At 41.4% G+C, this 24156-nt stretch overlaps 2 protein-coding genes across 2 annotated transcripts in view; both read right to left on the reverse strand.

Moving 5' to 3' along the window:
- Window positions 1-5853, reverse strand: part of cnstb (consortin, connexin sorting protein b) — a 13607-nt gene extending 7754 nt beyond the window's left edge. The window contains exons 1-6 of the mRNA XM_017030737.2: window positions 5564-5853; window positions 3072-3595; window positions 2413-2522; window positions 1442-1472; window positions 638-724; window positions 421-529 (exon numbers count right to left, since the gene is read on the reverse strand). Coding sequence (XP_016886226.1) covers window positions 421-529; window positions 638-724; window positions 1442-1472; window positions 2413-2522; window positions 3072-3159 — 425 coding nt within the window. The 5' untranslated portion in view covers window positions 3160-3595; window positions 5564-5853. The remainder of the gene's footprint in view (window positions 1-420; window positions 530-637; window positions 725-1441; window positions 1473-2412; window positions 2523-3071; window positions 3596-5563) is intronic.
- Window positions 5854-8225: 2372 nt separating this feature from the next.
- The window catches only part of kif26bb (kinesin family member 26Bb), a 21539-nt gene continuing 5608 nt past the window's right edge, over window positions 8226-24156 (reverse strand). The window contains exons 4-16 of the mRNA XM_025053605.1: window positions 22697-22818; window positions 22376-22547; window positions 19236-19445; window positions 18859-18952; window positions 17367-17638; window positions 16532-16709; window positions 16169-16307; window positions 15782-15941; window positions 14225-15697; window positions 12536-14192; window positions 11035-11190; window positions 8985-9117; window positions 8226-8576 (exon numbers count right to left, since the gene is read on the reverse strand). Coding sequence (XP_024909373.1) covers window positions 8573-8576; window positions 8985-9117; window positions 11035-11190; window positions 12536-14192; window positions 14225-15697; window positions 15782-15941; window positions 16169-16307; window positions 16532-16709; window positions 17367-17638; window positions 18859-18952; window positions 19236-19445; window positions 22376-22547; window positions 22697-22818 — 4770 coding nt within the window. The 3' untranslated portion in view covers window positions 8226-8572. The remainder of the gene's footprint in view (window positions 8577-8984; window positions 9118-11034; window positions 11191-12535; window positions 14193-14224; window positions 15698-15781; window positions 15942-16168; window positions 16308-16531; window positions 16710-17366; window positions 17639-18858; window positions 18953-19235; window positions 19446-22375; window positions 22548-22696; window positions 22819-24156) is intronic.

Below are 24156 nucleotides of genomic sequence, written 5' to 3' on the forward strand. Positions count from 1 at the left end.
ATTTGTTTTTTTTTTTTTTTTTTTTTTAGTTTTAATAACCATCTGCTGCCACCTAGCGGAAGAGGATTTAATTGCTCTGCCTGTCTCGCATTGTTGTCTCGCACTTCTGTTTCAACCAGTCTGAATAGACAACAGTGTCTGAATGGCCATGTACCTGGAGTGGTATAATTATGAGTATAATTAAATTGACTTGAAATGTACTCCTGTTTAGTTGAAGACAACGCTGATATACTGGCAGGAATTGAAGAAAGACACAAAGATCTCCTTCAATATCTCTGATTTTTTTTTTTTTTTTAGTTTTAATAACCATCTGCTGCCACCTAGCGGAAGAGGATTTAATTGCTCTGCCTGTCTCGCATTGTTGTCTCGCACTGTTTCAACCACTGTTTCTGTGGTTTCTGTGTCTGAATGGCCATGTACCTGGAGTGTGTTCGACAGATGTGGCTCAGTGTCTCCATATGTTTTTCACCGACACTTTCTGTCTCAGCGGACGTCACGCTCTCAGTGTTCCTCTCTGTCAAGTGGCTTTCTGCAGAACAAGGACAAAAGATTGCAGATTCCCGCAACATAAACATACAGAGACTCGTCCCTCAGGGTTGCACGGAATTGTTTTTGATCGCAGGTTTAGATTAAATACCCCATCTTTCCTGCAAGGAAGCGAGATTTGAGAGCAGGCGTTCGTGGTAGAGCTTCTCCAGCTGTAGGAACTGCATGGCCCCGCGATCTGGTGGGACTGGTTGAAGAAAGTAGCTGAGATGTTCATGTATAAATAATAAAAAAATGTCTTGAAGACCCAGCTCTTCAGAGAGAACAGATGCTACAGGCCAGATAGCAGCCATTTAATTAGTCATTTCCTTCATTCTTATCACGAAAAGGAAACGGTTGACTAACCAAAGTAAATGTGGGTTTAGCTGGTGGTGCATGCTTGAAATATTGCACAATGAAAAAGGCCACTTTATGCATTTGCTGTTAGTGTTGTTGAAAATCATTTTCATTTGTTTAGAGGAGTGAATTTGCCTTGAATAATAACCTACAGCAGCGGTTTGCTTCATTCTGAAGGTGGTCTATTCTGTGTCTGTGTTACACAACCACATAAAAGCACACAGCCAGAGTGCAGGAAGATCAGTTCTCGGCTGTTGCCGAGCAAAAAGGGACAAACACAACAAGACTGCACAACGACCACTGCAAACCCTCAGGGCTTTAGGGCAACATATAGAGGAAACACCCAGTAACTGAGAACGACAAGAACAGGAAGAGGAACCTGACCGAAAACATCTTTATCTTCTTAACAGGGAGAGCTTTTTAAATCCCTGCTTCTTGCCTGACAGGCTTAAGCCTGGGCGGTGTGACATTTATCAGATCTGGAGCGTTTGTTCACAATCATGAACTCGGTTCAAAGTCTCACTCGGTTAAACCATTAACTGTCTGCGTGAAAGGATACAGTCTCCTTGAAGTGAGTAGGCCTCTGCAATCTGGAGAAAAAAAAACCACTGGTTTAATACAGGAGGAGTGTTTGTTCATATATAATACATATATAGACATATACGTATAATAACACCATTTAACCAGAAATGTGTATATAAATATTAATATATTGCATTCCATTAAAGTCCTTTTTGTTCTGGACTTCTTTCCTTTTTATCCTATTGTACCTTAAGCTGTTAAAGTGTCACAAAACAGCTTATATAACAACAGGACAAGAGGATTTTTGTCAGTAATCAAAATGCAGCAGATGAGGGAGAATTGTGTCATTCGCTTGGTTTAATCAGATTGAGCATGTTTTGTTTTTTTTTAAACACTGTAATTGAAGCTAGAGACACACACTTAAAAACAAATAAAATAAAATAAACATTGTAACTGAAGCTAGAGACACACTTAAAAACAAATAAAATAAAATTATGGCTTTGCCATTTGGGAAATATCTGGATAATGTCGGAGCTTAATATTTGTCAGTTATTAGATTTATTAGATCTTAATACAATTGATGTTGATGAGAGAATTGCTGAGGTTGCTGAAATAAAAGCGTCTGCCTGTACAGTCATGGTTCACCTGGTGCTGTTTTATTTATTTTTATTCTCGGACTATCATTCTGAATTAAAGCAATGAAAAGTAATGTGTTCTACTCTACAAAAAGTTTTATTTTCTAGGACCAAATAAGGACCTGCACGTCTACATGGAGTATACCAGACACAGACCAGGTGTGCTGTGTCACTGAAGCACGTACATCTAACAGCAACAGTGCATTTTAGTCAGGTGTTAATTAATATGTTTATGCTACATAAAAAAAAATATTGGAAATTTGGAATCAGATTACATGCTTATTTCTTTTTTATATAATCAGAAAAAATGATGCAAATGCACATATGCCTTACAACAACCTAACAACACCTACACACACAGCTGTAAACACACCTGATGCAGGGAGTGTGGCAACAGTGTGTAATCAGTGTTTTCATCAAGGGTCCGCAGGGAGGCCAGCAGCTCTGGGCTAAAGCCCACCGCTCCGTCTCTGGAGGCACTCCCTGGAAACACAGAGACAACAAACAAATGCTAGAGTCAAATATAGCAATGGTTTTACTACAGTTTTTTAAACTTAGATGACCTGGATTCTTAATTTTGTAATTGTCCCGGATGCTGCTTTCTTGTATTTTGAAATCTACCTTGACCCTTGCTTTAGGGAAAATATGAAAATAATCCAACATTTTGAAAGAACAGGCAAAATATTGTCATTTTGTATGCGGGAAAAAGTGTCACTAATCTCCATCCTACACTATTACACCAAAATGTGAACATTAGTATTTTTTTTTAATGGAACTAGTAAGAAACTAGTAAGCACACACACAAAAAAACTAAATAGGAAGTAAACATTTACTTCCTATTTTGTATCATTAACTTTACATCAATTCAAATGTTTGTAACAAATGTCAGGTGTGTCTGTAAAATTTGTTGGTCACAAACAAAGAAACATTAACGACAAATGGCGTTTATGTAAACCTGACTCAATGACGTTGCTGCCCTCTACGCTCCAGTAATCAGACTGAAGTCAATCAAATCCGGTGAGGGTGGATTACCTGTGGGGTCATCGAGAAAAACATCGTCCTCCTTCTCACTGAGCCTGGAGTCTGGACCTTTGGGCGAACTTGTGTTTTTGTTCCCCATCCCTGTGACTTTCACTATCTTCCTTCTTCAGAAAATGATTGTTCTTCAGATGTTCCACCCTGCACTGAGCAAACACTGAGTCACTCTTTTATACCCTGACTAAAAACATCGGGTGTTCTATTTTTTTTAAACATTTCTTTTTTTCTAGAAGAAAACAGCTGAAGGAAGGCTCTGCTGCCTTCAGTGTCTAGTGAAACTCTCAGAGGTATCGGGTAAGAATCCACTTGATAAAAAGGTTCCTGAAGTGTCTGCTTCGCGGTCATGCAGCGGGGAGCATGTGATTCAATCTTCTGCTGCCTCTCCTGGGTGGCCGAGAACAAAACAATATGAGATGTCCACCATGGTTGATGTAGTCCAGGATGTAGTCCACAGGCCGACCTCGTTGCGTTTTTTTTTTTCTTTGCTCAACGTAGCATAATTTCCTGTTGCAGACAAGCTGTCAAAGAGATCACAATAAACCGTGTTAAAAAAGAGAACATAATATATTCTCCATACAAGCAGATTGTTCTGACACAGAGAGAGAGAAAGAGAGACGCTAAGGAGACACAGTGCTGCTGCTTGTACAGAAGGCAATTATTCCAATGACTAAAAGGGACGTCTTTGTGTCCAAACCATGAGTGTCCACTGAGACACAGCAGTGTTCTCCATTCTCAATACCTCCCTCTCTAAATGGCAATAGAGTGTTGTATTCCGTAAGAAGTGGGTTAAAGTACACAGATACAGTATAAAGAAGTGGTTAGTTTATATATGTTATTAATTAAACAATTAGTATATTTCCTGTAGTTTATCATGAGCAGGGTGGAATGGACAGATGTTGATCACAGCTGGCACTCAGCAAAATGCTGGGACACACAGCAACATTCACACAAATGGTTAGAGGTCTGTAAGTGCTAAACTTAATTAAGCATCATCATAATAATAATAATAATAATAATAATGTTAGAAAAAATTTGATTTTTATTTTATTTTATTTTAGCGTCCAACCCTTTTTGGCGTCCTCTGACAAATATAGTTGCTGAGCCCTGCGTCCCTACGTAGTTGTGTAAACTACTAGCTACTACCGTAGTTGTTAGCAAGGCAAACTGCCTGAGTCCCTTGGAGAGATTAACACTCCAGAGGCTGACATCATGCGGAGAAATATGTTGCGTTACACGTATGCATTTCTGCCTGATTAGACTCTCATTTTCACGCTGACTGATCTGAGCGCCTAAATGCTGTGTGAAGAAGTGTTCACACACACACAGAGAGAGAGAGAGTTAGAAGTCATGTGAATGTTCAAAGTTTGCCAACATGGAATGTGACATTAAGTACAAACATAAGGGGCAAGCTAGGTTGTGAACTAACCACGAGTTAAAATATATCACCCCTGGGGCATCTGTGGGCACCTCTGGGACACGACTGAGGAATAAGACTGAGTAGATTAATGCCCCGTAGCCTTTGTGTTCAAAAAGTGTCGGTGTAAAATCAGCTTTCCTAAATATATATATATATATATTTCTACAACTGGCAGGATGAATATATGTAACAGATATAACCTAATTTGACCATTTAAAAAAATATTTAGAATATCAGTGTTTATTAGAAGTATCCACGTTTTAATTTTTAAATTACAAATTTAAAAATTAAGATTTTTACCACATTTGAACTGCCTTCTAAAATCCACGTCAACAGGAAACGTCACGGGTTTTTTTTTTTTTAATCAAACAGTATTTAAAACAGTATTGTCGTCAGACACTGTCTATTACATTTCATCAAGATGACTTCTTTGCTCCAAATGTCAACAAAATCTAAAATTCCATTCATATTCCTGTTAAAGCTTCACTGCCCTGCTGCAGGTTGATGACGTCGGTAACACCGTACACGCCATTGGTCGAGGTCGGTGACGACAAATTTTGGCGTAGGTGTAATTGCTGAATTGATTCAACTGTGACCGTTGTAATTTTATTTCACGTGACTACATGTCGTCTCCAGGAACAGAGCATAATAAAGTCATAAAGTTGTCATTAAAAAAAAAAAACACACACACACACCAGGCAGCGACATTTGACTCGCTTATTAGTTCACTCATTTGCGGATAACACAGCCGTCGGTAATGAGAAACGCGTTAATTAGTACAGCTGCTAGCTTTGCTACATTATGGACACGATATACAAAACATTAGTAGTACGAGAACGTGTCTTAAGTATATTATCCATTGCTTGTTACTTGCAATTATTCCGTATAATCATCACCGTCACTTTGCTACTTCCCAGTGTAACTGAAAATACGTTTACGTTAAGCCGTGCTCTGTTTAATTTCATCCGTCTGTCGTAACAGAGGAACGACGACATTTTCCGCTCCCTCTTCCTCATCACAAACTCACAGAATGGTGACAGGTTAAATAGAAGAGCAGAGGTGCACTCACCGCCGTACGCAACGACGTCTCGTCTCCCCTCGACATCAATTTACAAGCGGGTCTCAAGCAGACACGGCAGAAGCAGCGCCCACTCGCCTAACTCTCTCTCTCTCCTTCCCTCTCTATCTCTCCTTCTCTATCTCTCCTTCTCTCTCTCTCTCTCTCCTTCTCTCTCTCTTTCACGCTCTCTCTTTTTCTCATGCTCCTTGTTTACATCTTAATCCGGGTATTTTCTCTTCTTTCCCTGGATTCAAGGCGGGTTTATACGTTCCTGCGCGCCCCAATCATTCATTTATTCGTTTATTTATTTATTTTATAATTTATTAATCCTTTCGATGCACGAGGACTGCCACCTTGTGGCAACGGTGGCACACTGCCTTACTGGCTGTGTCAGCAGTTACATAACGGTCACAAGATGGCGGTGTTTTTGATGTGTGAAGGGAAAAACAACAGCGTGGATCTGTGATCCCAATGCAATTTAGAACGGATTTTTAATAGCAGCGAGGATCTGTGATCCCAGTGCAATGCAATTTAGAACGGATTTTTAATATATTTATGCGCACAACCATGCTAATTAAATGATTAATTACTTAGTGAAAATCTCTAGTTTTCTATTAAATAAATTATTTTATTTTTAAAATACCACGTAATAAACACACCAGAGAGTTTTTTTGCTCTTGGAAAAAATCTTTCCTGACTATGGTTACATGTAAATATTTTAAGGTCTTTATTATTTCTTGTTTTGTTTTGTTTATGTACAGTAAATCTATCACACTAGGGACATAAAATAACTTTTCTGGTGGTGGACATTTCTATTTATACCCCATATAGATTTACACTGAGATATACAGTTACATGTAGGGTCAATGCAAATACTAACTTTTTTATGACATTAATTACAAAATAACAGCAGGAACTGAACTTTCAGACAAGGTTGTAGATGAGTGAGTCTGTCTGTGCATGAGTAGACAGTTTCACTGCATACTTGGCCTGGACACAAAAGGCTAGGTCACCTTGTAGGCACACTTAGCCCAGCCGGGCCCGAGGATGTCAATCATTGAGCGAGGATAACATAAAGACAGCAGATCACAGATATATGCAGGAACCTAATCAAAATGGATTCTTGTAGTCCACTACAACTATGGAGTCTGACAAAGATAACAGTGCGGGTGACCTTCTCAAAATCTGAAGCAAATGCACTGATCTGGTTTAGCTGTTGTCATTTAATAAAGCCACACTCCATAATGCTCATACATCAAATTCTGTTCCTCTCAAAACCGTCCCCCAAGTAAAATCCCAAAGTGAAAACATGCTATTTTCCTTGCAAATAACATAACATTTTATACAAAATAAAAACATAAATGTACATATACATAAGCGAAATGACTGATTATTGACATTTGTGTGATACTGTCATCCCCCTTATTCCTTTTACACCTGCTGCTGCAGCTAAATATTCATTATTTCAGCTCTTGCGGTTATTATTTTAATATATATTTATAATGATTGTTTCTGTATTATTCATGTTCCTGAACAATCATTTTATTTCGAACTACTTTACGTTCTACTTTGGCAAAATGATGATCAATCAGATTCGCCGAATCGACATCCAGCATACCCTGTGTCTGTCATCCCTGTGTGTTTAAATACATCAACCCAGGTGGAAAAATCTTAGCATCGATTACCTCGCATCCGCACCTTCCCTTCGACTGGCTCAGAGCCACAAGACCCTTCAGACACGATGACGTTATGGCCCTAACGTAATTACTCCTCCATTAGACTGAGAGCCACATTTTTTTTTTTAGTCCGTCTCAGTATTTGCTAATGTATTCTGGTAGCCAGTTTATTGATCACAGACCACATGTCTTTTGAAGGGGGGGGCGGGGGGCAAAAAGATCATAGTGTTGCATTTCAATCTTCTTTAACTACAAGCATTTCTATCCTTTACTCATCAGCTTTTTAAAAGGCTTAGTGTCCTGCAAAATAAATACGTTCCAAAATATTGTTTTGTTGAACCCAACGCTGATAAACTGACAGGCTACGTACATGTAGCTAATAAACAACCATTCACTTTCACACAGAGCGCTACTCTTGTTACAAAAGAGTTCGTTTTATTACAAATATTCATGATTATTTACAGGAAATCAGCAGATGATTACAGCCCGCTGTGTCTTTTTTGATTAACAGCGATCATTTCACTTATTAGTTATGTGACAATAAATTACCCAACAAGGCACCAATTACATTAGCACCTTCAAAAAAAAAAACACTTTTTCAGTACATTTTGTCATAAACGTCACGTATTCGCTATTGTTTTACTGTGGAATTAAAATCAAAAGTTAAATTTGTATTATACAAAGATTTTAGTATGAAAAATAAGCCCAGGATTATGATACCAAATGATAACAAATTGTCATTTACCAAAACAGTTGACTCAAATACTCACTTAGAGGTAACACTTTTAATTCTTCGTTTTTGCTTTATCATCAGTGAGGATGAGAAAAATCATTCTTTAACTAAGTAATTGACCACAGTTATTATTAGTGTAAATTGAGTGTAAGAGTCTAACAACTAAAAGACAGGCTTAAAAAAAAATTGAATATTTTCTGTACAAATGTCAGCCCATTCAGTGAACATTTTCTGTACAAATGTCAGCCCATTCATAAAACGACAATAATAATAATAAAAATAATAATAATAATAATAACTTTAGTAAGAATCCACCTCTCACCCAGTGTAACGACAATTAACATAAAAGGTTTCATTTACAGATCACCGTTAAAGCTAGTGGACAAGTCAAATAGAAAGTGTTTACAAAGATAAACGACGAAGTTGTAGACATAAACAACACAGGCAGGGATGGCAAAATGGCTTATTTTATGTAACTCATTCTCTGACAGTGTCTTCTTGCGCCACCTCCTGGTGGTGGCGTTGAACAGGTGACCGTAATGTCATTAGCCTCACAATTCCTCAGACACCACCTTTGCCGTGTACGCGTACTTCAGCAACTGCCACAGGTCAACTGAGGAAGAACAACAACATCTTTTACATAATGCACAAAAAGTATCAAATCCCAAATAATTAATACAAGAACATTACATTTTAGAAACACTGTTTTAATTGCTTGTGTCAGGTTCACTGACCACAGGATCAACATTGTTTTTTGGGGGGAAGTTTGGCCCTATAAGCCAGGGTAATGATACCTGTGGCCTGTGGACCGCTACTGGTCCAAGGATAATTTGTTACCGGGCCGGAGTGAAAAAATGTATTATATATTATATATAACTAATTTCGTTTAGACTGCAATACTAACAGTTAAAAAAACATTTTATTTTGAAAATTTAATGATCTTTAATGATAATTCAACAATAGGTCCGCAATCTGCAAATATATATTTTGCTAAATAAAAAGGTCAAAACAATTAACTGACACTCTTGGATCCAAATGACACCCTCCAGCGTGAGCCCCCTCCTCAGTTTGGTGGATGTGGTTCCGACCTCTGAGATCCTCGGCTGATCCTAATTCTTCAAAAACTTCAGTTTGGCGCTGGAGAATGTTGGACCCTGAAAACAGACGTTGCACTTTCAGTCATTTGATCTCAGAGCACAAAATAGTTGCTGGACAAACAATCTATATATCTAGCAAGCTAGTTAGCTAGCTAGCTAGCCAGTGAGCTTATTATCTAGCTAGTTTTCTATCTATCTATCGATCTATTTATATTATTATTGTATTATTGCATGATATATTTTTCAGGAACCATTCTGGTGCAGATGATGACAAACGCTGTTAGTAATAGTTATTTACCAAATGCAATAGGACGTCAGAGCTGAAAGGTCAAGTCCGTGCAGCAACAACTTTGCCTTCACACAAAATGATTTCTTCCATCTACCTTAACATTTTTGCAATATTTTAAAATTGCTTTTTTTTCTACCTATCCAATGGTTGTAAAATAGTAGAGGGAAATGAAAAGAATGAATGAATGAATCATGAATGTTTCCTTCTACAAAAGTACTTTTTTTTTTTTTAGGGTATTGTATAACCCCCGTTCTTGAAATAGGATTGTACAATAACTGCAGCCAACCCCTCATTAATTCTGCTAATCCTATTAGTGCACTGTTAAGAGTCCTGCTTCTGCACCTGATCTCTCTTTAACCAAAAAAAAAAAAAAAATTACAAAATGTTTTTTTCCCCTCCCAATGAAGAGGAGGAAAGATAAACAGGGCTCTTAAAAATGGAAAAAAACAAAAAAAAACGCATGTTGACAATGGAGCATGAGTAAGACTTACGTCAACAGCGCCACCTGTCACACTGATATCAGACTGTTGTTTTGCTAAACCTTGTTTTGCAGCATTTGTTTGTTCGTTTGTCCTCACTGATCGGTCTTTGTCGATGTCAACTACTTTTTAAAGCTCTCCAAATATGAGATCTTTAAAAAAGCTTCTCTGCGGCGCTCTCGCCTTACGTTCTCGGCGTTCTTTGTTCTCAGCTGCACCGCTGACCCACTTTCACCCAGGCGGTCATTAAAATTGTATCAAAGTTGCCTCGTCTTAGACTAAAGGGAGGCAGGGAAGGGGGGGGGGGGGGGGGGGGGGGGGGGGGGGAGGGGGGGAGGCAGACCTCCTGTCATGGGGACATTACATCATCGTGTGCATATGGTCTGTTTTCCAGCACATTTGTTGAATTCACGCGCAACAAAGAGCTTATCAACCTGCTGCGGTCTCAAGGACGAAGTGGAGAGCTGTACGCAGCTCCCACAACCTTGAGTGTAACGGGGACGTGCACTGTACGTGCAGGATTTGAATGCGGATGGAGAAAAAAAAATGAGCACATCTGTGGTCTTGAATTATTAGGTACATCCTGCTCCCAAACAAACCTCACCGAGTCCTGCGGAGCTTTGTTTTGAATTAATCAAAATTCCATGTTCTGAATCACGACTGCTTAATTTTCAAAATCATGGAAACAACATTTAACATTTTTATCTATTAAATTTTTAGGTATGCATATATAAATATATATGGGATTTCTGAATATACTGTATATTCTAAAATATATATGATAACTAAATATAAAATATATATTCTATACATTTAAAAAAAATTATTTTCATTTTTTTTAATTTCTGTTGCAGTGTGAATGGTCTCTCTTTCTTCATCGTTTTTGAGAGCATTTCCTTCCCTTTAGCCATGAAGCTAATTTCTTTTGTACTGTATATCTCAGTTTATTTCCGGGGACCCATATTTTAAAAGTCACAAACCTTTGCGACACAAGTCAGTAGACAATATTCGTAAACTCCTGGGAAACATGATGCAAGACGACCCAAAAAAAAAACTCTTGCGACCCACCTGAGGGTCACGACCCAGACTTTGGGAAACAATGCTCTAAATCAGTGGTTCTCAAACTGTGGTACGCATACCACCGATGGTCATCTTGGTCATACTTTAAGAGAACTCCTAATGAACCCGGCAGTGTTTTGCCAGCACCTGCTCTTTTTTGCATCCTCTGCAGATTGTCGATCTCGTACACCTTGATCTCGTAGGCCTCTGGAATTCCTCGATCTGCCCAGCGAGACCTCAGACCACTAGGCGACCGTCTGAGGGACATGGTTTCCTCTTTGGACGGACGACGCTGATGAGAGGCTACAGTGCAATGAGGCAAAAAAAAAAAAAAAAACAGCATTTTTTTGCTATTATTATTATTATTATTTGCTATTTTTACAAGTAGATCATTGGGAAGTGGGCGCAAATTTCCATTTGAATTACAGTTAAACTACGTAACTGTATTAAACTTGTGGTACAATGTTGTTTGAAAGTTACCAGCTTCGTAAAAAAGCATAATTTATAAGTGAGGGTAAAAAAAATTGTTCTTAAGAGGCATTCATAAAACGCTTCCTCAATAATGTCAAACCTGTAATTTCTTTAAAAGCCTCATGTATCACGTTAAAAAATAACAAGGGGGACTGAGATGAATGCCCGCGTCCCTGAGTGACCTTTAACAGCATGACATTGTCTGTCTTCAGGCGGACGCAGCTCGCAGGGAATATATTATCCTTTGGCAGCCAAAGGCGGGAGACACGTTCGTGATGCTTCTGCCCAAACTGAATTTGGCCATTTTACGGTTGTAACATCACAGGGATCCTCAGAACTGATACACGTGCAGCTTTTTTATCTGTCGACGCGAGAGGGTTTGGAAAGGGAATCTAACAGTGACAGAAGTCAGTTAGCAGTGTGTTACTCTGTGAGTCACTGTCCCATTTCCACTTCATTTTCCGCATTAATGCAGTCACTGTGTTTACTTCAACTACATAAATAAAGCATATTTACTGCACTGCAATTTACTGCAGTCTCCACTGGATGAAAAATATTTAATTCTTACACTCAGTGTTCCATTATGTTCCATTATTGATTTCTTTCTATTATAATAACAGTAGAAGTATATGTATATATATATATATTTTCTTGGCAAATATATATTCCACCAAGGTTGCACAGACAATATCTGGACTATTCAACATCTGCAGTAACTATGACTTCAAAATTTTAAGCAGCATGATGAAAGTTTGAATTTCGACTTTTGAATATAGAATATGCTAATCCCTTAAACTTAGGATTTCGATATTTTTACCTAAGGTAGAATATGCTAATCCCTTAAACTTAGGGAATAGGAATGATTTCAGTTAGGTCCTGAATGAGTCAAACGTTTCAAATAATCACACAGGCCTTATGAACCCAATACCCTGCCCGTCCTGTGTTAGCATGATTATTATTTCATTAGTGGGCGGGTTGCGGATTTGTAACGCAGTCTTGTTCATGGGTGGAGATATGTAAGAAAGGTCTTGTGATCGTGCCATTCAATAATTCATATGTTGAGTCAGTGTCGGTTTGATAACTATAAATACCTAAAAATGGGTTTCTGTTTTTGTTTGTTTACCTGTGCTGCCTTAATACCTAAAAATGGGTTTTTGTTTTGTTTTTGTTTGTTTACCTGTGCTGCCTTTCTTTCTGGACGATCGACTGCTGCGAGTCGCACTGAGAAGAGAGCCGCTCCTGTCGCTGACAGAATCTCGGTTCGAAGCGGTTTCACCGTCCCTGAGGAGGCTGTCGTAGCCACTGCTCACGGTACTGTTCCTGTTAGAGAAATACAGCGAGGTCTTTCCCATCGCCGGTGGCAAATCACCACTCAACACGCTAGTGGTGTCACTGGCGTGCCCACTCAGGTGGTCGGGTGAGCGTGGAGCAGTCAGCCGGCTGTACGGCGAGGGAATGCTACCAACTTCATCCAGTTCTGCTGATCCAGGACTGGCGGACCTTTCCTTGAGTAGTTCGGCGATGCGGCCGTTGACAAAGCCCTGGATGGCGGACTTTGTGGAGGAACATGTGGAACTCTGGCTCGGGGTCCGACTGATGGATTGAAAAGAGAGCGGCGGGGAGGAAAAGCAAGGGGGCGAAGAGTTTGCCTCCAAGCCGTCGTTTTTACTCTCTGGGGAAATACTGGAACTGCGGCTGCCGGACTGCGACAGACCTCTGTGGGTCATGCTGACGTTTTTGATGCTGGGAGCAGACAGTCGACGAGCCTTGGGTGCGGCCATTTTGAGTTTTCCGACGGCAGAGAGCTTGGAGTGGCTATGCTTGGAAGGTTGATTTACAGAGATCTGAGAAGAGTAGTGATGACTCTGATCCGAACGATGGCTTTTCCTGGAGCTCCTGCTCGCCCTGGGTAAAGTACAATGGCCCTCATTTGTGTCCTTATAGACTCGTCTACAAGCCCCTTCATTACTGCCCCTGGAACTCCCCTTGGAACTCATGGAGGTGTTACTACTGCCTCTGTACAGAGTCGGGAAGTCTCTCGGAGCTCTCCCGAGGGAATTGGTCTTGCAGGCCAGCTGCTCCAATCTGGCACTGAAAAGCCTGCCACTGTTCTCGGGGGGTGACTGCTGCCGCCCACTTATGCCTTCATGTTTTATTCTTGGATTGGAGGTCTCCGACACAGATGCAACACCCTGCCTTGAAGAACTACCAGCTTTCTGTGTAAGCTCAGTTCCACATTTAAAAGGGGAAGAGACTTGAAGGCCGTGGTTTAGCGGAGAGGTTCTGCCCGGCCTCTTATCCGGGGTCACTCCCGGGCTGCACGGGGTGGATGATGTCATCCCCCTGGTGTCTCTGCGGCTGCTTATCAAATAACAGTCCTGGACGTTGGCATTTTGCCATCCCTGAGGCGAACTGCCTGTTTCAAAGGGCGTAGGGGCAGTTTCTTGGCAACAAGGTAAAACACAGATTCTCCTGGGGGCATTCCCGATGCATTTGCCCCCCTCTGAGCTCCCATTAGAGTTGGAGCTGGAAAAAACATGTTCCTCATCTCCTGGGTGTCTCCTGTCTCCTGCGTTTCCTCTTTCCACGGCATCGTCTGCGCTTCTACCACCGAAAGCTGCCGAATCCACTGAGTCGTAGGGAATTTCGCTAAAAGCAGAATCGCGTGGTTTTTCCAGCTTTTTTAATTGCGTCTGACTCTCAAACACTTTTTTTCTCTTCTCATTCATATTCCTGTCTTCGGGATTTTTAAAATGATTTCCTCGTATGTCAGACGCTGTGTTGTTTTCCTGAAACATTTGTTTTTCCTTTCCGCCATCCACGTCGCAATCCACGTCCCGGCGACTCTCGTGTTGCTTTCCTGAAACGTTTGTTTTTCCTCTCCGCCATCCACGTCGCAATCCACGTCCGTGTGAATCAACATGGGGTTAATAAATGAGGGTATGAAACCCTTTTCCCTTCTGCACTGATGCTGAGGCTTCGCGGTGGTTTCTGTGGCTGCAGACTCAACCACCGAGACCACGGTGTTGTCAGGAGAACCTGCAGCGAGAGATTCCTCGCTGACGTTGCTAATTATCCTTATTGGCTGAGAATTGGCCAAGCCTTCAGTATTTGAGTGTTGCTGGTCTCTGATGCAAATAATGTTTCCCCCCGTCCTCCCACTGTTCAATGCCCCGCTGATGGTCACCTCCTCTACCATTGAGAAGACCAGTTCATCCTGACCTTTGAGGTCCAGCGGCTGTTGAACGGTCACTGTAATGGTGGCCTTCATTTCTTTAACGTCCTTTGCCGGACAGTTGGGTAAGACGTCTTTGTGTACGACACTGTTAGCCACGGAGTGTGACGACGAGCATGAGGAGGAGGGGGATATGGGGGAACTCTTTCCAACTGGCGAGGTCCTTTTGTCTGGTTTGAACCACTCAGCAGTTTCCAGACCCTCCTGTTTGTCCGCGGACTGAAGCGCTGGAGAAACACCCGCGGTGGTTTCACCACAGGACTTGGAGGGCAGCTTATTAGCTAACTTTGGAGTTCCAGTGTTGGGATGCTCGGCGCAACAGTTTGTGTTCAGACCGAGAGCTTGATTGAGGATTTCCTCACTTGAACTGGCCGCACTGCATTCCTCACAATCATAAAGACCCGAATCCTCTCTCTGAAAACTGTCTCCTGGGAAGGCACCATCTGTTTTCTTTTCTCCTTCAGCGGTTTGACTGCAGCCTAAGCCCTGATTCAACAACCCCTGTGGTGCTTTCAGTGCTTTCGTACTGGTGTGTTTTCCATTTTCTTTTCTGGGATGTGATTTGGTTGAGACGTCGTTCACAGATGGGACCTTGGAGGAGCACTTCAGCACTTCCATTATTACCTCACTTCCGTCGATACAACCCAGACGCTCCTGAAGTTCAGCAAACGTCTCGCATTTGAGACAATCCCTCTCCGGCGGCTTGGCGTCTGCTTTGAGCATTTCTGTATGACTTTGAAGCATTTCGTCTTTCTTCTTTTCCCCCTGCAGCTGAGGAATCCTCAGAAGCTCCTGCAGCAGAGCGGTGAACTCTGGGTCATCCAGGTCGGATTTGTTGGGATTAAGAGAAGGTATAATTGGCACAAACTTCGGTTGTGTCAGACCCGCGGCTTTGGAATTGATGAAGCCATCCGAGCCTATTTGGATAACCGTGTCGCAGGATTGCTCGCTACCAGAATGCTCATCGAGATCGCCGCGAAGACGTAGAGGATAGTTGTCAACATCTACCTCGTCAGTGGAGTGGAAGGCCCGCAGGGAGAAAGGCTGGGGTCCTTTTTTTTGTCTAGTTAAACTTCTTCCACATGGAGAGCATGAGGTGGATTGCTGTTGAATAAAAAAAGATTTAAAAACCTGAAAACCAATAAAAAGGTAGCGGTTAGAAACAGGAGACGAAACAGGAGACGAAACCTTCGTTCTCTTCTGTGTCCGGCGAATGCGCGCAGCCAGGTGGACAGTGGACAATGTCTCTTGAAGGTGTGTGAGTGAATCGGCGATTTCAGCCATGACTGTGACGTGACAGTTTGTGTGACCCAGGGCCTCTCGCAGGAGCATGGTCAACTTACTGCCCCTGTGCAAAGACAATAAAAAATGTCCAGACATTGACTCCCATCAATGGATCAATCGTTTTTAGCATTCTGTAAAATTTGAATGCATCCGCTGGCGTCTCTTACGGGTTAGCCACATGGCTAGCAGACGAAACCATGTAACGGTAATGCAAGGGTATTAAAGGAGACGACTGCAAGAAACATTAACTAGAATGTTTGCATCAATAACATTTAGTAGCAAATGCCTCACCTGTTAGGGGGGGGTTTATGTCCACTTAGTAGAGACACGATGACGGGACCCAGTTCAGAATAGGGAGGTTTATTTTTACTCATAGCCCTCATTCCGGAACTTACATCTATTAGGATCAACTTGGTGGGACCACGTAAGCCTAAAAAAGGGAACAAAAATTGACTTCAAGAGGATATCGCTGTATAATATCTAAAAACAAACCAATCAAAATGATGCATACAACAACATTTTGTCGTTGTTTTTTTTTTTTTTTTTTTTAAAATATCTGACATTCAAACAGGGATTTGGGCACTTTTTACATCCACTCTACCTTTATACCTGACATTCAAACAGGGATTCGGGCACTTTTTACATCCACTCTACCTTTCCCGATGGTGCTGCTCTCTGTCCGAGGAGGCTGCACGTGGAGGGTGAAGAACATTACGGATGTGTGGGACAGATACGTGATGAAGTCGCTGTGTCGACGAGCTGCGATGGCCACGTCCAGCAGGGAAGCCGCTCGCTCAGCAGTGGGGGCCTTCACCCGGTTGTGGTTACGTAGCTGCAGTGATGGGAGGGCGGGGGGAGAAAACGAAGAGTTACGTTCAAATGTGTCCGAGCAACTGGTTGGTTTTATTTATTTGAATGTCTTTGGAAACACACACCTACACGAGACACATGGTGTGCTCACTTAGCGTGAGGCTGTTGATCATCACGTAATTATGTCTAATTTAATAGGGTGCACTCATTACCTATTAATTATGGACTCACGGGTGGTGTACACCATCATATGAACCGATTACCTAACAGGTTGTAAACTGAATGTCACGATTAAAGATAACCATTAATTTAAACCACAGCCAACCTTACTGAAAATATATGGACGAGTCTTCGCGGTCACTAAAAATGTTCTGGTTTTCTGGGGAAATGGGCACAATTCCCACTTCCCAACTGTTAAAAGAACCACAAAATAACACTCCTCCGTCAGCTAATTTTCAAATGGAGGCCTTGAAGCGCTGCCAGCGCAAAAGTACGGCCAAGAAAATGTCAGACTCGTCAAGAGTAAAAGTATATAGCCTTGGCTTGGGCTTGTTTATCTTAATGAGCTTCATTAGACCACACATAATGGTCAGTTATAACTTCAACTTTTCCCAGTTTCTTTCCACCAGATGAACGGGAGACGAGGTAGAATCAGTAAAGAAATGACTCTCTTTCCTACTTGGATTCCGTAGACGGGGTCTTCCTGGAGTCTGATACGTGGCTGTGGGCTGTCCTGTGCGCTGCCCACCAAGGGGGAGAACTCCCCCAGCAGATCTCTCAGCGTGTCCTCCTCCCCACAACACAGCTCAATGGCGGACACCGACACCGTCATATCGGTCCAGGTCTTCTCTCTGCGCCGCTCGATGGAGCTGTACAGCCAGGAGATGGCGCAGGGAATGAGCCCCAGCTTCTGGACACTCTCGTCACTCCCCACCATGCTGGACCAGGAGCCTGAGGTACACAACAGAGAAAGACGTTGGAAAAACCCCATCAAGTAGATCATGGGTCTCTACCACCGGGTCGGGGACCAGTACAAGCCAGAGGCTAATTCTTCAGCGCCAATTCATCTGCAACTATGTATCACACATGTTGTTCTTTGTACCAAAATCTCCATCCATGAAAACACTAATGCTACCGTATGGCGTGTCGGCAGCAGTTTCCAGGTCAAAGGTCAAACCTGTTTTTGCTAGGTGCACACGCCAGGCCGGTGCAAATCGCAGATGAGCAAAAAAGTACGATGCAGCAATACACAGACATACTCAAAAACCGTTACATCCTGGACTAATGCCACGCCGCATGTCCTGCTGCACTTTTGCCCCACATTAGTTCGGTCTAACGTTTGATTCCGCCTCTTCGTATCCAAACTCTAATTGAATGAGGGAATAAGAGAATTGGTTTACTCCTATTAAAGCCCGAGCTGCCTGCCGTTACTCAGAGAGAATGGTATTCTGCGGAGGAGATTGATATCCTCCTGGCTGTGGGCCACATGCAGTCTGGATTGGTCAACTAATTCAATCAGATTTACGGAGAGTGGCGTCATGTGAACAGGCAGCTCCAAGGAGACCTCGTCCTTACCCTGCGTGCGCGCGCGTGCGTGCATGTGTGGGTCACAAATCTATTAAACCCCTTCACTGAGCTAAGTGCAGGCTTCCATCTCTCTAATAGCAACGAATTACATTCCATTTTGCTTGTGATTTTAATTTTTTTTTCTTTTCAGAAAAATACAACTATTCTTTCAAATGTCCAACACTGTATTCTTGTTTTGCCAGATGACGAAGTAGCCATCAACAAAAAAAAGTTCTTGTTTTGCCAGATGATGATGTAGCCATCAACAAAAAAAAAGAATAAACACATGATTAATTAATGAGTAAAGGTTTTATTTACAAAGTAACAGGGAAAAGATTAATGACCGTGAAGTAAAGACTTAATGTGTTTTGGTCGCTGCTCCGGCCGAGATGATGGACACATGAGAGAGTAAATCAAGACGGTAAGGACAGAAAGGTAAACGGAGACATATAGTTAAAATGATAATGAAAGGGTGAGGGATAGCAGTAGATGCAGGCATCAAAGGGGGGGAAGGAAGGGCGGGTAATTTGTCCCGGACTTGAAAGCATCCCACTCCCAACGTGGGATTTTAACCCGTGATCCTTTAACAGGGACCGATTACTCACCCACATCAGCGCAACCCAAACCCAGGACGCATCCGTCGCTGCCGCTGAGCACGCAGCGGATGACGTCAGCCAAGACCCCTGCGCACACCTCCGCCTGGTCGGACAGAACAAAGGACAGTGAGCGTCTTATGAATCATCTTCACAGTGAGAGAGTGTGTTTCCAGTGAAACGAAGAAATGCATTTCGTATATTCTCATTGGCTGAGATACTGTGAGCAGAAGTTGGAGATGGTTAAATAGAATTGATGTGATTAAGTCGGATATCAACCAGACCAGGTCATTAGTCAAAGAGAAAAAAAAACCCATGCTGATGGAAACAACATACGGTCGTCCAATCCAAATACATCAACGTGGATCAATGGAAGGACAGAACCAAACCTGGCTTGACTCTTGAGAATAAGTCGCATCAAAGTTGAACGTCTTCAGAAGGTTTTTCCCGTCCCTGCCCAGGACCATCGCAGTTTGTGGTAGGCAGTTACCAAACGGTTCCCTTATGGTGACTCTTTTTTTAGCCGGATCGATCTGGAGGACGGGGGATTGGCCTTGGTCCGCTGACAGTGTTGGACTCACCCTCAGCACCACTTTGACCTGAACGCCAAAACAAAACGTACGATAATGTTCTTAACTCCGAGGAGGAAATATTTTACACACATCAGTGTAGGTTCACTGATTGAAGCTCGTAAACATTTATTGTTTCCTGCTCTTCTCCTGCAGTTTAACGAGAGGATGCAAACGTTTTTTTTTTTTTTGTCTGTCCAATGCCATGTCCATCGACGATCCAATCGGAAACACTAACTCTCAGTGGCTATTTTAAGGGTCGCCATTAAAAGTATCTCCACTGTACAACATTAAGAGGTCAATTTAAAACATGTACCTTGAACCGCGATGCAAAAAATGGTTATACAGTTTATACATTGAATACCTACTGCAATACAGTATATACAATATATTTTATATATATTTATATATATATTTATATTTATTATTATTTATATAAATATATATATATATATATTATATGTGGCTGGCAACTTGATTATAACAAAATTATATTAGTCATATATTAGGGATTTTTTTTTTTAAATTTCTATTGATTATTTATATAAATATTTTTTTTTTTTATATGAGGCTAGCAACTTGATTATAACAAAATTATATTAGTCATATATTAGGGATTTTTTTTAAAAAAAATTCTATTGGTTATATTGACTGTATAGCAGGGGTGTCAAACATACGGCTCGTGGGCCAAAACCGGTCCGCTAGGGTGTTCAATCCGGCCCGCTTGATGAAAATAATAAAATAAAATTTTGAAAAATACACTAACACTGAATGGATATTTTTTTGTAAAATGATTCATGTCATTAGACATGGATAAATAATAATAATAAATATATAATGTACTTTTTTGCATGAAAAAGGGTGGAAAACACAGCCTTATTTTAATTTATAATTCATTACGGTGTGACTGTAATGGTCCGGCCCACTTAACATCTAATTAGGTTGCATGCGGCGCGTGAACCTAAATGAGTTTGACAAGACTGAATTTAAAAGCAACCCAACATACAGTGAACTATAAAGGAAAAAATATAGATACAAATATATATTTTTAGTTTTACCTTCACATTTTATAACCTTTTTTTAAAGCTACATTGTTAAAAGTGTGGTAATAATATTTTGTACGTGTCATACAGTGACTAAAAGCCGAGATTTGCAACACGTGACATGGAAAGCAATGGTATTGACTGAATGATGTTTTCTGGAAGCCTCTGAGAGACAAATCCTTGGCTGAACCAGTGAATATCGATAGACACAGCATGAGCACGGAGCGCCAGCAGCTAATGAAAACAAACTGCGTTTGCACATGACATCATTTTTTTGTGTGTTGTTGTTGTGTTTTTCAATGCGTCAGGCAGTGTAGTGAGTTATATAGTAACAATATACATTTGAAAAGAGCTGCAGAATTTTGCAGAGTCTAAATCACAGCCACATAATCCAGTTAGTCTAAGAACCACACGTGTTGCTCTGAACCTGCACATGTCGTGACATTCATTTGGTAATGCAGTTGGCCGCGGGTGACGTTGGAATTTAGAGGCATTACGGCCTTAAATAAGGTTGACAAGGATTACGGCGAACAGGCAACATTTACCTTAATAAAGACAGGAAGCTGCATAACAACATGTAAGCAAATTATACCGTTGTTTAGACTGCGGATTAAGGCCTGCAACACTGCGAGCTCAGCGAACCACTCAGTGTACTGCAGGACTGTCAATACACCACAATGACATCATCTGTCAACAAAAAAACATGATAAATGTCCGGTGAAGGACAACATGTGTGTCAGCCTCTGTTTATGAGGATTAAATAATTCAAGAAGTCCTTCTAAAGGCAGAGGGAAGTCCTGCCACAGGCATATTCTTGCACACAGAGGCACATAGACGCCGAGTGCCGGCGCAGGTGTGGCTGGCGGCGGGGTCTATCCGAGCCCTTATCTGTAACTCTAGACTAAACCCAGGAGTCCATCTGTGAGACAAGGAGAGGGCAGGCAGCCATATTGATCGGTCCAGTTTCTCCCACAGGAGCGGAGGGAGATGGAGATATTAGCACCACATTACAGTGTATCAAGGAGGAGGAGGAGGAGTGATATAGGATCTCCTACAAATTGACTGTGATCTCTTTACACTGCGCCGATGGTGAAAACACTTCCAAGGTGGTGGTGGATGTGGGTGAGGATGTAAATATATTTTTCAGAGGCGCAGCAAGGACTCTTAGTGCGTTCCGTGTTTTCCGGACTATAAGTCGCACTTTTTTTTTCATCCTATGGCTGGGTTTGTGACTTGGTGAAAAATATAATTTTACATGTTTGTTATTTTTACGCTGACAGCCACTAGAGGGCACTCTAGGCTTGTGTAGTAGTAGCTACTACTCCTGTACCACTGAAAATTTGCACGTTTGTTATTGTTTACACTGACGGCCACTAGAGAGCAATCTAGCTATCAACTTATACTCCGGAGTGACTTATATATGTTTTTTTCTTTTTTTTAATGCATTTTTTGGCTAGTGCGACTTATATTCCAAAGCGCCGTATAGTCCAGAAAATACGGTAAGTTGTCCTTTTTTTTTGCTACCGTGGGAGCCTGCTACCAGGCCTTACCTCGATGACTCTCACATATATATTTCTAAAGACCAGAGGAGAGTAACTGAGGCTATGAATCACCACAAACAAACAATGACAGCAGAAGGATGAGCAGCAGCTCAGTGGGCTCAGGTGATACTGGACACAGAAGGAGAAATGTGAAAAACGATACAATAAGACTATAATAATGGCTCGATTCATGCTGCTCGGAAAAGCAATTTGATGCCGAACGGCTACTCTTTTGATTGGTTACTTTATTTTGTACATGTAAAGTACCCTAATACTTGGGAAATGATCTATGTTATACTATAGGCAAAAAAAAAGTGGGTCATTTACCACAGACCTCTCCTGTACATCTAATGGAATTTGAAGCTTCACTATCTACCTTGCCAACATTGGGTGAGTCTCTGGTTCTGGTGGCAGCTTGGAGCAGGCAGGAGGGGACGGATGGCGGATTTTTCTGGATGATGTCCCTGAAGCGTGTGGAGAGATGAGCGGGAGCCGAATCCGAAGCCTGGCCTTTTTTCCTCAGTGTCAGGCTAAGCTTCTCCGCGGCCCTGCGGGGAGGAGAGGAGGAGGAGGAGGAGGAAGTGTGACATGTCACTGAAACCTGTAATGTAATCAGCAACGACAAGCTGCAGAAAAATGAGATATTTTGACACGCTGCGGCCAGGGGATTTACACATAGATTTAAGTATATATTTACTTGGCCAAGAAGGACATAGCGGCAGTGTTGGCGATGTTCACCACTCTGGAAATGTGTGGGATCTTGGAGCTGGTCTGTAAGGTCCCTGCATCACCTCGGCCTGGATTTGCATCACCGCCAGCCTGTTATTGACATGAGATTGCACTTCAGTCCTGAATATACGCTGTAACTTACTTTTCTTCCTTAGTTTTTTTTTTCCTTTTTCTCCGTAGGTCATTTAGCACTGGGTCGCAGTGGGAGGCAGTGAAAAGTTGTACCTCAGTTTTACTAATTTACTTCAAATAATCCAGTCATATCCCTTTATTTTTTGCATTTAAAGATAATCTGTCAGTGTTTCAAAACAACATTCAGACTCTGATATTGACAGAAAAAAATCTAAAACTTTGAAAATGTAATGATCCTTCAACGTTGGCGATGTATTACCGGTCCGCAGCAACGGCCAATCAATCGTTGGTACAAAAAAGGTTTCATTACAGTACTGTTTGTTTGTTTTTTAACGGCTTGTCTGACTGTACTCTCTCTCTCACTCTCTCTCTCTCTCCCCTTTCGCTCTGCTGTCTCCCCCATTTTCCCCTTTCGCTCTTTTCCAAAGTAGACAGCTGAACACTTCAGAGTCTTTTTTCCTCTCCCTCCACCGTTGCCAAATTGCTCACTCAGTGTGTAATCTAGCACGGTTTTCAGTACTATTTTGTAAACAATTTTTATTTATTTATTTATTTTATAAATGAAACATAACATTTTCTTTATGTCTATTTCTCCATTTTCCCTGTTAGGGAGGATAATCTTAAGTAGTCTTGAGATTATTATGATGATTATGATGATGATGATTATATGTGATTATATGAAGGGCTAATCACAGTACATGTGATTATATGAAGGGCTAATCACAGGGTTTCATTTGGGCTAATTAAATACATTTTACAAATGAAGCACTATCTAAGCACCAGACTTGACTTAACATAAAAAAGAACATTTCAAAATGTCCCAATATATTATACGACAGAGGAAAATAGAACCTTCCTAGATCAAACTGAGAACCTACTGTTGTGCTGTTTCAGGCTTCGACCACTAGGGGAAAATACCATGACAACCATTTGGCACAGCTTCCAGAAAACGTAGGCACACCACTTAGAACGAATCTGCTCCGATCGGGAGAACACCAATCGCGGCTGTAACTGCTGAGTGAAGTGCTATCGCGCTGTATTATCGTTTTAATCAAACCACATGTTAGGAACCGAAGCAAAGCCATCTGGAAGGGGAAGCAACACGTGTAGAAATTAAACGCGACACATTTTTCAGTCGTGTTTTAGTCATTTCAAAACGGCACAACGCGGTTGTTTATTTCCATCACCTCTAGACAATGGTCTCCTGGTACATTTTAAAGCCTCAATTTTCACGAAAATGTTAAGACCTATTAAGGTCTCTTAATCTTTGTTGACACAAACAATCTTACATTAATC

Source organism: Cynoglossus semilaevis, unplaced genomic scaffold, assembly GCF_000523025.1.
Source record: "Cynoglossus semilaevis isolate Cse_v1.0 unplaced genomic scaffold, Cse_v1.0 scaffold419, whole genome shotgun sequence".
NCBI classification, from domain to species: Eukaryota; Metazoa; Chordata; class Actinopteri; order Pleuronectiformes; family Cynoglossidae; genus Cynoglossus; species Cynoglossus semilaevis.